Raw genomic sequence first — 14,910 nt, forward strand, 5'->3', positions numbered from 1 at the left:
GTAGTGGTTCAGAGCAGGTGTATTCTAATCTGGAGGAACCAGGTTTGATTTCCCGCACTGCCACCTGAGCTGTGGAGACTTATCTGGTGAACAGCTGGGTGACCTTGGGCTAGTCACAGCTTTTCGGAGCTCTCTCAGCCCCACCCACCTCACAGGGTGTTTGTTGTGAGGGGGGAAGGGCAAGGAGATTATAAGCCCCTTTGAGTCTCCTAAAGGAGAGAAAGTGGGAATATAAATCCAAACTCCTCTTCTTCTTCTTCTTCTTAAGGCTAGGAGTTTTTGTTGCTTTCAATTCCCAATTTGCCATGCTGGCAGGGACTGATGGGATTTGTAGTCCATGAACATCTGGAGAGCTGCAGGTTGCAGACTCCTGCCCTAGGCAGTCAGGGTGGAACAGCACCATGATCGGTCAGAGTTTAAACCCAGAAAATTCAAGAATGGCTTAGAGACTACAGTGAAACAGGGACTCACTTCTTCAAACGCAGTGGCAGGAATAAACTACACAACCTCAGTCTTACAGAAAATTCCAGAAACAGAGGTGTTGAGAAGAGATAGGGCTAATAAGAACATAAGAACAAGCCAGCTGGATCAGACCAGAGTCCATCTAGTCCAGCTCTCTGCTACTCGCAGTGGCCCACCAGGTGCCTTTGGGAGTTCACATGTAGGATGTGAAAGCAATGGCCTTCTGCGGCTGTTGCTCCCGAGCACCTGGACTGTTAAGGCATTTGCAATCTCAGATCAAAGAGGATCAAGATTGGTAGCCATAAATTGACTTCTCCTCCATAAATCTGTCCAAGCCCCTTTTAAAGCTATCCAGGTTAGTGGCCATCACCACCTCCTGTGGCAGCATATTCCAAACACCAATCACACGTTAGCCATTGAAGAAGTGTTTCCTTTTATTAGTCTCTAATTCCCTTCCCCCCCCCTAAGCATTTCTGCAATGTGAAATGCCCCTTGGTTCTGAGGTGAGATTGTGAGAAAGAGAGAAAAATTTCTCTCTGTCACCATTTTCTACCCCATGCATAATTTTATAGACTTCAATCATTGTCTCCCCCCTCAGCCGCTCTACTCTCCAAGAGCTAAAGAGTCCTAAAGTCGGCTGCAGCCTTTCCTCATAAGGAAGGTGCTCCAGTCCCTCAATCATCCCTGCGTTCTGCCCCTTTCTCTGCACTTTTCTATCTCTTCAATATCACTTTTGAGATGTGGGTGGGACCAGAACTGAACACAGTTACTCCAAAGTGTGAAATTCGCACCTAACGATACCTTTAAGTGTAAGGGGCATGACAGTCTTTGCAGTTTTATTATCACATTCCTTTCCTGATTATCCCTGGTAAGCATAGAGTTCTGTCTTTTTCACAGCTGCCATAAGTACACATTGAGTTGACATTCCTATGGAACTACTTCAATTAAGATGCCTAAATCCCTTTCCTGGTCTGTGACTGAGGTAGCACTGACCCCTGTAGCGATGTTAATGTGTAGAAGTTCTGGATTTTTTTTGCCCCTAACATTGCACTTTCACTCTTGCATCTTTGCTACATTGGAACTGCATTTGCCATTCCTTCTCTAGCCTCCCACTCACCTAATTTTATCAAGGTCTCGCTTGGAGCTCCTCGCATGATCCTTTGTGGCTTCCTGCCACCACCCTACATAATTTGGTATCATCTGCAAACTTGCAGCCACCACGCTACCTACCCTACTTCCATGGTCATTTTAAGTGAATAGGTTAAAGAGCACTGGTCCCAGCCACGGATCCTTAGGGGACACCTTACTCCCCACATCTCTCCATTGTGAGAATTTCCCACTTTACACCCACTCTTTGCTTCCTGCATTTCCTTCAACCAGTTTTTTAATCCATAGGAGGACTTCCCTCTTATTCCTCTTGGCATTGCTGAGTGCCTTTTTCTCAATAATAGTCCCTCTGGTGAGGGAACTTTGTCAAAAGCCTTTTGGAAATCCAAGTAGACAATGTCCACTGGTTCCCCCTTATCCACATGCCTATTTACATCCTCAAAGAACTCTTCTGTGTAAGTTCCAGGGTAAGATATGGATTCTATGCCTCTCTGCCAAAAGTTTTCATGCCTGACTCTTTCTCAGCAGGTCTCTGCTTCTTCTACATGTTTTGCATAATTTTATCTCTTTGAATGACAGATTCTACTTTAATTTTACCAGGAACAGATGTCAAACTGACTGGTCTGTAATTTCTTGGGTCCCTCCTAGATCCTTCTCTTAAAGATTGGTGTGACATTGGCACATCTTCCAGTCTCTTCAGGGATGGAGCCTTGATCTCAAGGATAAGATTGCATATTAAAGTGAGGAACATCTCAACAATTTCCATGCCTTGAGCTCTTTAAGAACTCTTGGGTGAATGCAATCTGGGCCAGGGGATTTGGTAGCATTTAGTTTATCAATGGCTGCCAGAACTTCTTCCTTGTCTACCACTATCTTCGTTAGTTCCTCGGATTCCTCAGGTTAGATTTTCTTTGTGGGGCCTTTTACTGCGTAAATAGTTTCCTGAATTACCTCTGGTCTCTCCCATCAGCTATTAAGCTATCCAAGGAGTTAAAGTTAGAGAAACCTGATCTGATTATCCCATGCCTGTATCTGTTGTTCCTCCCTCCCCATTCTGTCATGTTCCTTAAAACTGAGGTTAAAGGGTTTGCTTTTGCCATTCTGTCTGAATCAGCAAGCTCCTACTGGCAGAAGTCTTTGTTTACAAAATGGCATCCCGCCTTCCTGCCCTTACAAGGGCCACGGGGTTTTTGGTTTTGCTACGGTAGGAGTTGCAATGATTCAGTGACATGGAAGCCCACCTGACACCTTAACATCGTCAAGAAGGCCCTTGGGTACCCTCCCTCACAGATGCCAGCAAGGCTGAACTGTATGATAGGAGAGTCCGCTGTCTGCATTTTGCACCTTTCAAAAACTTCAGAGGTGTAGCCTAATCCTTCAGCCTTTGCTGATTCTCAGAAGTCTTGCAGGCTTGTGGTTGGCTTTAAGCCACTTCATTCCAAGTCTTCTAGGCACTAAGGAACCTTAACCAGACAAGACACACCCCTTGCTCCCACCGTAGGAAGGTCACTGAGTTGGTGGTCTCACCCTAGGAGAGCACCCCTGGGAGCCCCCAGTGCTCGGCTTGAGCGGGGAACCCGTGTGGCCCTTTGCAGCACAGACCAAGAAGCAGAGCATCTCTTGAACTCCAATGCAGTTACAAGGTTCAAAGATTACAGGCAAGGAAAGGTTGCATGCCAGAAAAAAATTCTGTGCAGCTGGAATGAACAGAGGCAAGTTTTCCAAGCATTTTCATGTGCTTCATCTATTCCTGGGAAGACACATCCTTACATAGGAGCGCCCAATATATTCTAATGCAACCCACTCATGATTATCTCATGATTACCTCTCTTCACCTGCATGTTAGCACTTTTGCCAGAGTTGCCTCGGGCACTGCTTTGCTGCCAATAAAATTTTCTTAAAAGGGCAGGATTAAACAGCCAAAGAATGAGGGTGTAGTTATGCCCCTCCCCAACAAACACTGAAAGAACGGCAACAGGGGACTCACACAAAAGCTACTTTTCAAGTGGTCCCTCCCACCAAGCCTCCTTACAACCCAGTGGGGGATTACTAGGGTGCCAACTCCAAGTTGGGCTATTGAGATTTGGGGAAAGATCTCCATGAGGTATAGGCCATGAGGTATAGTCCACACTCCAAAGCAGGGAGATTAATTAGTGAGTTCTGGTTCTGGAGATTAATTAGTCAGATACCAGGAAACACCGGGAGCTGAAACTTAGCCTCATTTGTAATTGGAAGAAGATTCTTGTTTAAGATTAAGGGCATGTTTATGTTTGCATCTGCAGCAGAAAGAACTTATTTGTACTTGAGGAACAGGGTATTTATGACTGTTTTCAAAACACACTTGAATGGAGACAGGGAATAAGCTCAAGAGGTCAGATTGCCGAATTCTTCAGCGGAGGAAACCGCCATGATGATCTGCAGTAGAAAAGCTAGACTGGAGTCCAGTAGCCCCCTAGCTTAGAACTGACAGCAACGTGCTTCGTACTGCTGCCGCCTGAATTCCTTTTTGACAGCTCCCCCTCCCACCTTCTGACCCAGGCCTCCTGTTTTTACTTGCATCTGATGGAGGAAGCTTTTACCTCAAAAATTCTGTTGGCCTCTAAGGTACGACTACTAGACTCAAGACTTCCAAAACAGCCACCACCAGATGTGCTCTAGAGTGCCCCTCGCCGACAGATTTGCTCACCCGTGTTCTGCCACTGCACTGCCACTTTCAAGACATGGTCTCTTGACTGCCCTACGGCTCAAGGGGCAACTCTTTGTGAGTGGGACCCCTGAGTTGCCTTTGTGTTCTGGATGAGGTTCAGATACATTTCAATAGCATGGGCTTGCTCTTGTAATTCATACCTCTACCTGTATTTCATTGCTGGACCTGCTTCACCCTGCAATAGGAGGCTTTTTCCCCAGCTCCGAGATGAATGCAGGCCCAAATGAATAGAATCTGAATTCTGGGACGAAAGGCATTTCATCACATCCTTCAGAGTCAAGGTGCTCTCCCCATCAAGGGAGAACTAACCTTCCTTTCTGCTCAAGCCCCTGGGAAGGTAGGCAAAAGAAACACCTGTTCTACTGGCTTACAGCAGAAGGCTGCTGCTCTTGCCCCCAATTTTTTCCCCCAGTACAGCAAAGGAACAGGAGGCTACAGATGCCCAAGAGGCAAGGGACCTCACCTTCAATACCTCCCCAATCACCAGTGGCTTCTTTCAAGTACAGGTATACGAGCTATACGTACCTTGCCCAGCCCATCTAAAGTCAATGTTGACCCACCTACTCACCCTGGTCTGCATCACTATTGCGTGAAACCACAAGATGTTTCATGGTTTCAGCAGGTACCCTGAACCACACACCACTTAACCCTTACAAAATACTCAGACTCCATCAGGTCTGTGCAAATTTTTTTTTACTGACGCCCAAACTGCACACAATGGTTCACACAGGGTGGTCTTCAAAAAATGGGGGGGAAGAAAAAATTAACTGGAGATTCAACAGCCAGTTTCTTCTCAAACAGGCAAAGCTGTGGGAGGGGGGGAAGACAAACCCCTCAGAAGATTTGTAAACGAAAGCAAGTTTTCTTTTTGGTCAGAGCTCCCCCTCATGTTCCTTAGGTTTAACTCTTTTTTTTACACATTCAGGGCTTCAACAGCAGCAAAGGGGGACTGGTGGAGTTTGGGGTCTCTTCAAGTGCAGGATGAGGTAACTTGGGTTGCAGGCACATTGTGGATACCTGTAAAGGGGGAGACAGTCAGTGAGGCTTGAAACTGTACACCTGTGAAGTACAGAGCATGACCAAAGGGGAAAGGCTGCCTCAGGGGAGCAGAACAGCACACAGTGACACCACAGGGAAAAAGCATTCTAAAGCTCAGAGGTCCCCACCAGAGCTCCTGGCATGGCCCTTTAGGGCGACAGAAGTCAAACCTCAAAGTAAAACTAAGATTGCATTTGTGGCCTTTACAAATTGAACCTGCATCACGCCAAGATTCAGAGGTTCCTCCTTGGCTTCAGCTGTGCCCTAGGGGCCTGGCTCCTCATGCCTCTGGGCAGCATTTCATAGGTGCCTTGTGACCCACCCCCACCCCAGGTTGATCTCCTGAGGCAAGACCAGAAGATCCTCTCTAAGGCCCCTTCCGCACACGCAAAATAATGCGTTCTCAAACCACTTTCACAACTGTTTGCAAGTGGATTTTGCCATTCCGCACAGCTTCAAAGAGCACTGAAAGCAGTTTGAAAGTGCATTATTCTGCATGTGCGGAATGAGCCTAAGTGATCTTTGCTTGTGTCAGCCTGTCAATGAAGCATCTGTAAAGGAGGAGGAAATGTGTGTGTGTGGGGGGGGAACGGGACATCTCTGAACAGAAAAGTGGAGAATTCTTGGAAAGCATTAAGAAAGCCTCAAATTCTGACCAAATAGAAGGGTTCCAATAAGGTGCACCCTCTTTCCCTTTTAGGAACCCCCCCCCCCCCGGGACATGCTACACAACTTCTCCTTTCCTTCCCAGATGGAACATTCCTGGCACGGGTCTCCCTTACCAGATCACAGCTCTTGGTATCTCCTCACTGCGTGCAGATTCATCATGCCAGTAGGGCTGGGGCCAGCTCTCCCCCAGGCTCAGGGGCTGAAGTCTGCAAAAAGTAAACAAAAACTCTTGCCAGAGCCAGAAAAGCCACTTCCCCCCTTATCCATCTTTGCCAGGCTTGTAAGTGTGGTCATCCTCCTCACTGCCTCTCAGAGCTTTACTCAAGAGGCCCCCTTGCGGCCAACGCAGCCACAACAGGGTCCTAAGAAGGCCAGGCAAAGTCCGTCCCAGAAACATAAGAACATAAGAACTAGCCTGCTGGATCAGACCAGAGTCCATCTAATCCAGCACTCTGCTACTCGCAGTGGCCCACCAGGTGCCTTTGGGAGCTCCCGTGCAGGAGGTGAAAGCAAGGGCCTTCTGCTGCTGCTGCTGCTCCCGAGCACCTGGTAACCTCAGGGGTGGTGCTCATGGCTCAAGAACAGTCATGCACGACCCTTGCAATAAATGCTGTCCGAACACTTGGGCAAGGGTGCTCCCCGGGCCTAGAAGCTCCTGCTGCTGCCTCAAAATAAGAACTGGACAGGCAGCCCCACTGCACAGCCCAGCCCAGCTGGAGAGGCTTTGATTTACTGTTCGGCCCTCGCTTACATCCACAAGCTGTTGCTGAATCTCCGGCAGAGACTGCGGGGGACTCTCCTGGGCTGGGGAAGCAAGCTTGCTGTCTTCCACCGCTGCTTCTTGAGCCATAGCAGGAGTGCCGGCGGCTGGGGTGTCTCCGCCAGCGGCAGCTGAGCTGGGAGCAGGCTGCTCTTTCAGAGTGGAGGTAGCCTAGGACACAACGAAAGAGGGTTATGTTTCTGGAAAGGCATTTTCATCGAGTGGGTCTTTTAATGTTCGGTGTGAGAGCCTGCCTGAGGACAGGTAGCATGGGTGGAGATAACCCAGTCCCGCTGGAAGTCTTTCTTCTCCGCCGCAATAACTGAAAGAACTGTTCACTTTCCAGGCCATCCATGAGATGCCCAGGACACCGTGCTGACCTCGAACACATGGTTGAAAGTCCACACAAGTAGACACAGTGACCCTCTCCCAGCGACCCCCCTAAGTGAAACAGCCACACAACGCACTCCTTTTTCACAATTCACTCCAAGCCACTTTAGATCATTGTTCTCTTACTAGCTCCAGAGCCTTAATTAAACAAGGTTGTTGATTGCTATCCCGACTGTTATTCAGTGGAAACTTGTAGCAAGGCATAGCTGCCGTTGGGGATATCTTACACAGTCTGAGCACAGGAAGAAGTGATGTACCAAATTCGGCAGATGAAAAGGGCATCCTAGTATAGGCTGTCTGATGTTGCCCTCTTTCAATCTCACCTCAGTTGCTGGCTGGCGAGCAGCAACAGTTTGCTGGCGTCTGCGCTGGAAGTAAGGCCGATTGCGCTGGCGCTGGGGCTCTGGACGGATGCCGTCTGCCGGGGTTTGTGCTGCTTTGGTCTCGCCATCTCCCCCCTCAGTGGTGGGCTGCTGTGGTGGGCGTGGGCGGAAAGGCCTAGACAACCAAGGAGCCAGGGACAAAGGGTAAGGGTTAGCTCCGAAGCCAACTTCAAACCCCCGGGGCATGCGGCAGAAGAGTTCGGCTTCACTGGTGTCCTGGGTGGCGGCAAGATTTGAGTCCAAGAGCATCTTAAAGACCAACCAGATTCCCAGAGTGAGTCAAAGTCCCTTGGCTTTGGAAATCTTCTCTCCTGGAAACCTTATTGGCCATTAAGGGGCTACAGGACTCTGAATAATGCTCTCTCCATGTCTTTCTAGGAGACTGCCATTAAGAGAAAGACAGCTTCGACAGCAGAAAGCAGAGTTGCCATTCTGACGCAAACCCTTTCCGCATCCTTCTTTGCCCTTACAGAAAGCATCCTTCTGAACATCAGCAGGGCCAGCATTCAGAGTGTCAGGCTGGGACTGGGAGATGAACATTTAACTATTTCGATTTCTATCGCGCCCCGACCCCGCAGGACTCAGGGCGTGTCACAACATAAATTACAACAGTCATAAAGCGTTATAAAGTCCAAAAATTCCAATACAAACATTAAAACAATATAAATGTCACAACTGGTAAAATATTCGATGGTCATAAATAATCCTCTCTTACCATCTCTTCCCCTTGCCCTGGAGGCCAAAAAAAAGAAAAGATCTTACTTTATTCAATCCGGCTGGCTACGTGGAGAAGGCCTGGTGGAACAGCCACGCCTTACAGGCCCTGCAAAATTGCGATAGCTCTCGCAGGGCCCTGACATCGCTTGGTAGCTTGTTCCACCAGGCTGGAGCCAGGGCCACGAAAGCACCGGCGCTTGTTGAAGCCAGCCAGATGTCTCTCGGGCCATTCAACTCTCACTCGGCCATGAACTCACTGGGTGCCCTGAAGCCAATCATTTTCTCAGCCTCTCTTTCCTCCCAGGGCTGTTATGAGCATTACATGGGAGAAGGTAGTACTATGTGGACCTTCTTTCAGGAAGGACAGGACACAAGGGTCAAGAAAGAAACGTGCAGGCCACCCAGTCGCCTGCAACTTTACCTGCGGTATCTAGGACGGAAGCGAGGGGCCGGGGCTCTCTCACCACCCTGGATCTGTTGCTGGGCATCTCCCTCAGGCTGGGTGGCATCTCCGGGCTCTGTGCTTTCAGTACCCTGAAGGGGGGGGGGGGGAAGCACAGAGCTTAAGACATTCCAAGCTTAAGTCAGAAGAAAAATATCCAAAGTTATGATGAATCCAGAATACAGGACACAAGTCACCTCGTTCTTTTGTCCTCCTGTTGCAAGTGACTGATGGAGTTTTCAAGCGGAGAGATGTGAACAGTGGTGGTTTGCCACTGCCCGGCACTGCACAATGACCCTGAACTTCCTGGGGGGGTGGGGTCTCCCATCCCAGCACTAAGCAGGGCTGACCCGGCTTAGCTTCTCAGAGCTGACGAGACAAGGTTAGCCTCAGGGCTCTCTCACACCCAAGGCCACGTTGTACACAGAATGGACCTCCAGCCTGGAACTTGTGCATGCCCTGCGCCCCAGCCCCCACCTGCAAACTCTCCCCCCACCCCATTCCTCACGGAGAACTCACTTCTGCTGGCTGAGCCTGCTGCTGGGGCTGAGCCCGAGGGCCCCGCACAAACCTCCGGCGGAAGAAGAAAGGTGGGGGACGCCTCCTTCTGGGACGCTGCTGAACCACGTCGTCCATTCTCTCCCCCTCGCTGACCGTCTCAGCGGCCCCTTCTATCCGGGCACTGTCCTGGGGCTGCTGGGCTTGCCGGGGCCTGGGGATGAACCGGCGAAAGCGACGGCGGTTGGGAGCGTAGCGGCTGCCCTTCACAGGAACCCCGCCGGGGCCGGTCACGTTGGCTGCCTCAGCACCCTGCAGAAGACCAGGAGGAGCACATCAGCTGCGAGGCTCTGGTTGCAGCCCATCAAGGGCGCGGCCCACGGCACCTCCACTCGCCTCTACCTTTTCTCCTTCTACAACATCAAACTCCACTGTTTCTCCATCGCCAACACTGCGGAGGAATTTCCGGGGGTTGTTTCGCTTGATAGCCGTCTAGCAGAGGGCAAAGAGAAGGCACAATCAGCTCTGCAGTTAAACTATTACTTATTCATTATTGGATTTATTCAGGGCGGTTTGCATCGTCCCATAAAAGCAATACAGATGCCATTATAAATGCTTAAAATTACAGTCACAAATATCATCCAAAAATTAAAATATGCCAGCAAGGAAGGTGCCACAGGTCCATAGTCCAGTTCAATTCTGTCTATGGAATCTTGCATTTTTCTAATGCCTATTAAAGGTTTCCGAAATCTGATACACCTCTGAAGATGCCAGCCACAGATGCAGGCAAAACGTTAGGAACAAGATCTACCAGACCACGGCTGCACAGCCTGGAAAGCCCACAACCACCCCACAACCACCAGTTGAATCCAGCCGTGAAAGCCTTCGACAACACATTTCTCACAAGCCTTTCTAGGGATGGCCAATAATGCTGGGCCTCGAAAAGCTTTCTCTGGGGCATCTAATCCGAAAGAGTTTGCACAACTCTTCATGGATTTACGCAGTACTGTTTCACTTCTTTTGTGGATGCCTGTTCTCCACACCAATCCCAAACCCTTTAGGTACTACACAGTTCGCATGGTACAACCAATACTGTCCAATAACAGGACACAAATCAGATTCCAGCGTTAACGAATCCAGGAAGTCTAACATGCAAGAGAACCACAAGCCAAGTTCATGCTTCCTAGGTGGCTGAGGCCAGGAGAAATGAGCTAGCCGGTGTCATGGGCCTTACCTGGTGTACAAACACATCCTCCTTGGTATCATTCCTGTAGGGAGAAAGAGAGAGAGCTTAGAGTGATTCCAGGGTGAGGATGCAGAATACCAGGCATGCAGATTCATCACACTGAAGTCTGGTTGCACAGTCCTACACCCATATCAGTTGGCACAGGGAATGCCATCACTTGACCTGCTTTGCATTTAACTGGGACAACCACCCAAGGAGTCTACGCTACAGAACTATTTCTTCACCCCAATCCTCTAACGCAACATAGGGTTGTTTTTTTTAGGAACCTCCAGTGAAGCAAGCAACCTCTTACAACTGCTTTCTTACCCCTGATTGGCACTGGAGGTCACACAGCTCAAGTTTTATGGAAGAGTTTACTTTAGCCCTGTTAGAAATTCTAGTCCAGGTAGTCATCTGACTGAAAAAAAAAATAGACACCTCTCTCGACAGGGACGGGTGACGGGATGAAGAGGTGCCAGAGCAGGACCACATTTCAATGGAGAGCCGCTACCCCACAGCCCTCCCTGTGACATCACCTTCCACCAGAAACATACGTCCACACCCACAGATGACCCATGGCTTTCTACTAGCCTATCAGGTTCTTCCTAAGGATAAACACTACGCTGGCATCACAACACAAATAAAAAGGATGGATAAGGAGTCCCAAGTCCACTGTGCCTGCTTGCTGGGAGAGTGCCAGCCAGGTTCTTTTAGCTGTTTGTGTTTTCAACAGCGCCAGTCTGCCCAGAAGTCAAGAGGTAGATACCACCGAGTTGTATTTGTGGGGGGGGCCCTGGTCACGGCATCTAGAGAGAGATTTTCGTGACTGCTTGGGCACGAGTTCACTTGAGGCTCATGCTAGCATTATCTCGGGCAGGGTCACAGAATAAGTCTGCCCATAAGAGCTCAGTCAAGTGACCAGCAGCTACAGCCCATTTGTTCTTCTGACTCTATCACTTCTCTTTCAGAGAAGCTGGGCATTGAGACAGCGGTAGGCTAAGGGTCACAAGACCTTCTAATGTCTTAGCCTGGGTCCTGCCATATGTCTGAGTACTGAAAAAAATCCAGCACCACTTGAGCCTTGGCAGAATCTATCGCACCTGAGCATGTACAGACTGACTTCATCCCTCAACTGAGTAGCCTCAGCCATTGCTCGCACTCAGGACACCTGAAGTCCCTTAGCGCCTCCTGCTTCATAGGTTTGCTACTTACCTCCGAGTGCGGATTTGCCGAAGAGCGTCTTTCCAAGAGCTGGTCCCCTCATATCATTTTAACTAAGACTTTTCAACAGATTTACTGGGCAAGAGGTTGCCAGCCGGAAATCACTCAAGAAGGGTCAGCACCCAGCTGGCTCTCAGACAACTCTCAGCTGAGTCAGGTGCCACTGAGCAAGGTTAGCAAAAACTTAAAGGGCTTCTCACACCCCAAGGCTTCAAGGAGGACAATCAGGGAGGCTCACCTGTTTATAAATCCATAGCCGTTACGGACATTGAACCATTTCACTGTGCCCTGCACCTGGGTGGCTGTAACACAGTACCAAGGAAGAAAGAAGGTGGATGACATGTTAATAGACACATATGAGCCCCCCACCCTCACCCCCAGGGTGCTACGCAATCTCAGCACGCCTCCAGGAGTCCCACCATCTCCCTCCCATAGCATTCTCCCCAGCACCTAGCTGGGCATTCTTTTCTAGCCACCTCTCACTACACCAGTACAGAGCTGTTTTCACATCAGTACCTCACACCCAAAGACTTGAGAGGAGAACAGGTAACGGGTTCTTTCATCAGAACTCTGCTGGCCCGCCTTGGGCCAGGGCCAGTCCAAAGTATGTGGTTACCCCAAACATGGCACGGTCCTGTGCTGCGAATAGGTTGACCTCGGCCCGGTCCAAGCCAAACCGCCTGCACCATTTGCCACAGGAGTTTGGTTCACCCCAGACAGTGACAGGGAGGCAGAACCTACCTGCAGAAGAAAGGCCCGGCCCGGCAGAAGCCAGACACCATTCCCCAGATTTAGGGTTGCTGCCCTCCAGGTGGGGCTGGGGAAAATGGCTGCTTTGGGAGGCTGGCTCTTTGTCATTACACTGGGCTATCCACCTCAGGAGTCGGCAACCCTACCAAGAGCCAGTGGTGTTGGGGGGCATGACGTAGGAGGTTAGGAGCTCGTGTATCTAATCTGGAGGAACCGGGTTGGATTCCCAGCTCTGCCGCCTGAGCTGTGGAGGCTTCTCTGGGGAATTCAGATTAGCCTGGGCACTCCCATGCAAACCAGCTGGGTGACCTTGGGCTAGTCACAGCTTCTCGGAGCTCTCTCAGCCCCACCTACCTCACAGGGTGTTTGTTGTGAGGGGGGAAGGGCAAGGAGACTGTCAGCCCCTTTGAGTCTCCTGCAGGAGAGAAAGGGGGGATATAAATCCAAACTCTTCTTCTTCTTCCATGCCCCCTCTCCCTTATGGGAGCCAGCACGGAGGCTGGGGGAAGGCGTGGCTCGAATGGGCGCCACAGCAGCAGGCCAGCTCATGGGCCAGCCTACCGCGGAGTAACGCCCCCCTGGGCCCCCTGCAGGTCGGCTCCTAGTCTTGTGCCTTTTCCTCCTGCGGGGCCGCATTGAGGGACGCCCAGCAGGCCCACGGAAGGCTTCAGTCTGTGGGGGATGATTTTGTGCCCCCCACGTGACCAGATAGGTGGCGCCCAGTGTTACCCCATGGCCCTCTGGCAGGTACGCCCCTGCCAAGAATTCTTCCTCTGTGTTAACTGACCACACCCTCTTGAGGCATCTAAAAGTTGTCCGCCCATTCCCCAACCCCATTATTCCACGTGCATTATTCTTCCCCCCCCCCCAAATACTCCGCATCCCATTCCAACAAAACGCCTCCCTGTGACGATAATAGGCATTTAAAGCATTTTTACAAGGGTGTGAAAGGCTTAGCAGCCAGTTGGCACCCTCCGGAATTACAGCTGACCAATCCCACTGAGGTCCCTCCCCCTTGCTCAGGCTCCTCCCCCCAAAATCTCCAACCCAGAGTTGGCAACTCAGCCAGAGCCCCCCTTTTCCCCCTAGTTGGCTCCACCCACAAGGCTTGAAGCCACTCCCCCCACAGGTATGCAGATTCCACCAAAGCACAATCCAGCAAGCCCCGCCTCCTGAAATCCAAACCACGCCCACCCCGAGGGGGGTCTCAAAGCCCCGCCCTGTCAGACCACGCCCCCTCTCGCCGACAGCCCCCCCCCCCCGCCTCACCTAGGACTCGCTTGGCTGCCTGGTTCCGAGCCACGGCGCCGGGCGTAGGGACCACCGGCGGGGCTGGCTTGACTCCCCCGGCCGCCGGCTCCCCCGCGGGGCTCTCCACGGGGCCGCTGACAGCCCCTCCGCCGCCGCCGTTCTCCGCCTCGCTCAGCATCCCTCTCGCCGCCGCCGCCGCCTCCCGCCCGCCCGGCGCTCCGCTCAGACCGTCCGTCCGTCGGTTGGTGCCTCGCGCCCCGGGACACACCCTCGCTCCTCGCGGCGCCAACGCCCAATCAGCAACGGCCTCGGCCGCTCGCGCACCCGCCGGCCAATCAACGCTCGCCCTGCCCTACCGGCCGCTACCTTCGCTTATATGGGCGGCGCCGCCCGCCCGGCCACGCCCCCGCAGCCCCCGCCCCGCGCGCCCATTGGCCGCCCGCCGCTCAGGTGCGCGTGGAGGCCGGCGGGGCCCCACGTGGGGCCCGAAGGTGGGCGAAGGAGCCGCTTTTGCACCGCGGGCGAGGAGGGGAGGGTTGCGATTCCGTGATTGTTCCCGTTGATCCTCTGGTGACTTTTGCAGCGGGGGCGGGAAGCTCATCGCGGGGGGCTTCCTCGGCCGAAGGTGCAGCTCCTGGCAGGTAAGTATTGTGCGGGGTTCCGACAAGCCCCCCTGCGGAGCGCTGCCTCCTGCCCGCCCAAGATGGGGACGAGCGGGGCTTACTCCCGAGGAAACCCGGGAAAGGATCGCTCTGCTGGCCAGAACTTCGGTTTCTCCGCTCGGCCCTTGGCAAACCCCGTTGGTTAGCCCCCGGAACAACCGGCGAGGTGTGCGCAGGAGCTCTCGGCTGCGCTGTACCTGCACCCGGGAGAAACGAAGCAACCCAAAGCCTGGAGGCATCCCGAAGACGCCCGGCTGCGCATCCCAGCGGGACCTTTCCAGGACTCGAGGCTGCTCTTTCAGATAAAAGTCGTATTAAACTGTTTTAATGCTGTTCTATTCCACTATTAGTACTTTTGTGTGTTTTAACTCTGTACGGAAGCCGCGGGGAATAAATTTTAATGAACTAAATTAAAAAAAACACAAAACTGCAGGAAGCAAAACCTGGTGTAGTTGTTAAGAGCAGGTGAACTCTAATCTGGAGAGCTGGGTTTGGCTCCCTGCTCTTCCTCTTGAGCTGTCGAGGCTTATCTGGTGAACCAGATTAGTTTGTGCAACACAATGCACTCTCAGCCCCGCCCACCTCTCAGCGTGTTTGATGAGTGGAGAAGAGAAAGGAGATAGTAAGC

General features: G+C 51.7%; 1 protein-coding gene across 1 annotated transcript; it reads right to left on the reverse strand.

The window, feature by feature from the left end:
• Positions 1–4,951: 4,951 nt before the first annotated feature.
• Positions 4,952–13,966, reverse strand: YBX2 (Y-box binding protein 2). Its single transcript, XM_048517679.1, has 10 exons — positions 13,639–13,966; positions 11,858–11,921; positions 10,408–10,441; positions 9,576–9,665; positions 9,195–9,485; positions 8,655–8,767; positions 7,457–7,631; positions 6,735–6,914; positions 6,097–6,189; positions 4,952–5,293 (listed from the first exon to the last, which is right to left on the reverse strand). Exons 1-9 carry the CDS (start codon positions 13,796–13,798, stop codon positions 6,139–6,141), a joined length of 1,158 nt encoding a protein of 385 aa, XP_048373636.1. The 5' UTR covers positions 13,799–13,966; the 3' UTR covers positions 4,952–5,293; positions 6,097–6,138.
• Positions 13,967–14,910: the final 944 nt, after the last annotated feature.

The sequence above is a fragment of the Sphaerodactylus townsendi genome, linkage group LG15 (assembly GCF_021028975.2).
Source record: "Sphaerodactylus townsendi isolate TG3544 linkage group LG15, MPM_Stown_v2.3, whole genome shotgun sequence".
NCBI lineage: Eukaryota > Metazoa > Chordata > Lepidosauria > Squamata > Sphaerodactylidae > Sphaerodactylus > Sphaerodactylus townsendi.